The sequence below is a fragment of the Octopus bimaculoides genome, chromosome 18 (genome assembly GCF_001194135.2).
Source record: "Octopus bimaculoides isolate UCB-OBI-ISO-001 chromosome 18, ASM119413v2, whole genome shotgun sequence".
NCBI classification, from domain to species: Eukaryota; Metazoa; Mollusca; class Cephalopoda; order Octopoda; family Octopodidae; genus Octopus; species Octopus bimaculoides.
The window spans coordinates 55127330-55130014 of NC_068998.1; the positions used below are offsets into that span (position 1 = coordinate 55127330).

General features: G+C 35.0%; 1 protein-coding gene across 2 annotated transcripts in view; it reads left to right on the forward strand.

Annotated features, from left to right (window-relative positions):
* The window catches only part of LOC106879472 (guanine nucleotide-binding protein G(q) subunit alpha), a 47487-nt gene that overhangs the window by 31962 nt on the left and 12840 nt on the right, over positions 1 to 2685 (forward strand). For both annotated transcript variants that reach the window (XM_052974447.1, XM_052974446.1), the window contains exon 5: positions 285 to 413. In XM_052974447.1, the coding sequence (XP_052830407.1) occupies positions 285 to 413 (129 nt within the window). The remainder of the gene's footprint in view (positions 1 to 284; positions 414 to 2685) is intronic.

The window sequence follows — 2685 nt, forward strand, 5'->3', positions numbered from 1 at the left end:
CCCACTCTCTTTGTTTCAGAACTCTTAAAAAAAAAAATCTAACCCCAAAACAATGCAAAATTTAAATTTATCTTAATCTACTGAGTTGGAAAATGATGATTACTTGACCTAATAATAATAATATTGGATCAAATGTTTTAATTTGCATACCCATTGGATATTAACCACATTTGAAAATGAAAAAAAAAGTGAGTTTATTCATTTTATGTAAATTCGTGTGAAACTCGTCTTAAATTTTATTGAATTTTGTTTTCAAACCATTCCTAATGTTTCTTTCTTTCCAGTTACCTAGATGATATTGATCGTATCCATGAACCTGGGTATATCCCAACATTACAAGATATTCTTCGAGTGCGAGTACCGACAACTGGTATTATAGAATATCCTTTTGATTTGGATAGTATAATTTTTAGGTGAGTTACTAATTAGTGACATTCATTTGGTTGCATTTCACTTCTTTTCTTTAGATCCTTGCTGGTTGGGGCTTCTTCATACAGTTGGAATTTATCTTTTTGTGATTAAATTAAAATTAAGAAAATTGGTCCCCATTTATTTATTTTTCTTAAATTTATTAACACTTAGAACAAAAATTGTATACAAAAGACTGATACTTTGGCATAAAACTGTCTTCTATATTTAGTGTAAGGTGTCTCTCTTTTACGTGGATGTTAAAAGTTGGTGCCACAAATTTAAGATTATTTATTTGAGCTGGAGGAGCCTCTTTGTTGACACTGCAAGAAATTGCAGCCAAATCTCCCTAGAATTAAATCATCCACCTTAAAAAAAGAAGAATTGAATAATTCAGTTCAGATCAAGCCAAGAAAAAAAAAGAAAAAAATGGCAAAGCCATGACTGGAATACCTTTTAATCATATGTCTGGTCAGTCATTACTATCTTGTGACTAAACAATAACAAGGTTTTATTGTTGCAATAATATAGGTATGACAGATTGTTTCTGATCATAAACAAAAGAATCTGAAACTTTGTGTCGTTTTTGCCGTATTGCTCTTCATCTCTAGCTCCAACTATATTCTAATAAATATAATCTGCTAAACTTGTCATATTTACTCAGCTGTTGATGATAAATGTAATGAACAAATTACACAGCCTTTAATTTACTTGAGATGTGCCTATTGTAATTACACAATTCAAACCAGCATTTTATCCTCATTTAATGCCCACTTTCCATGCGGGCATTGGTTGGATGGTCTGACATGGAACTGCATCAAGCTTCAGTGTCTCAGTTTTGGTATGGTTTCTATGGTTAGAGGCCAACCATTTTACAGAGTGCACTGGGTGCTTTTTTCTTGCCACCCGCACTAGTGAGGTTGTCATGTAACTTGCCAGACAAAATAAAAGGGGGGAAAAAAGCTTCCACTACTAAGAGGAAGGGAAAGATGGAGACGGGGGTGGGTTTTTGCCAGGTGTTGGAATATGAAAGAGAGACAAGCATAGGTGTGTCTTGCTATAAGACTGAAGGGGATAAGAGGAAGGTGGTGATGGGGGTGTTTGAACAAACTCAATAAACAAGAAGGCAAGCATAAGAGAGGGAAGGGATGAAAATGGATGCTTTCATCAGAGTGTGAGGGATGAGTGAATAAAAAAGGGGACGGTAGAAGTTAATGTTGCTGGGGTGCAAATGCTTTAACAATTTAGTTTATCTGGTTGCAGACATTGCAGTCTCTTATATCATAGAATTTCTTAGTAAGAGGCCTTTGCACTGGTTTTCTATTATTTCTTTTCTAAAACTTTAAAACTGAGTTGCAGTTTTTGGCTCACTGGGAACCTGGGTTTTCTTCTCTTGTACTAATAATAATAATAATAATAATACGGTTAGTGTCAAACTAGTGAGAGGGAGCTCAGCACTAAACTAATAGAACATTCTAAACATTCTCAAAATTTTGTTCTGCTTCCTCATTGCACCTATTTATAACCGTTTATTAAGTGAAGCACTTTAACATTTCAATCCTCTTGGTGTGGCCATCCTAACTCATTAAATGTATGTTATTAGACACCAAAGCTGCTAATTGCAGACTATGGCTTATATAGTTTAGTAGTTTATTTTAGTTGTCATTTAACCCCGAGTTAGTTCTGATTGAGCCAGCCTAATTAATGCAGCTGCTTGTTTTGTTCAAAAGTTAGTTTTTATCTAATATCTTTAATCAGTCTTCTTCTTAAGAAAAAGTTGACTGAGGATTTTCTGATGACTTTTGGCTTATGCATCCAGGCACACACACACACACACACACACACACACACACCAAAGTGTGTCACATAGGTTGACATTGTTTATTGAGGAGAAAGTTATCAACCCTCACTTTCTCACTCTACATCCACATATAGACATACAATAGAAACATACTGTTACATACACTGAGATACACAGACACTACTATAAATATATAGGGAGACGCACACACGTAAGGTTTTTCATTGATATGTCTCTCGGAAATCTTGAATTCCTGGAATAGTTGTCAGCTTTAATAACAGAGCGTGTGTGCGCACATGCATGCATGCATAGAAAAATACATACACTGATGCAGAGGCACTGGACAATGTTTCATGGGATACAGTAAGAGGGTTTATCAGACTTTTTTCTCTGAATAAAGAGAAATAAGATAAGCTCTCTCTCTCTCTTTCTCTATCTCTCTCTCTCTCTCTCTCTCTCTCTCTCTCTCTCTCTCT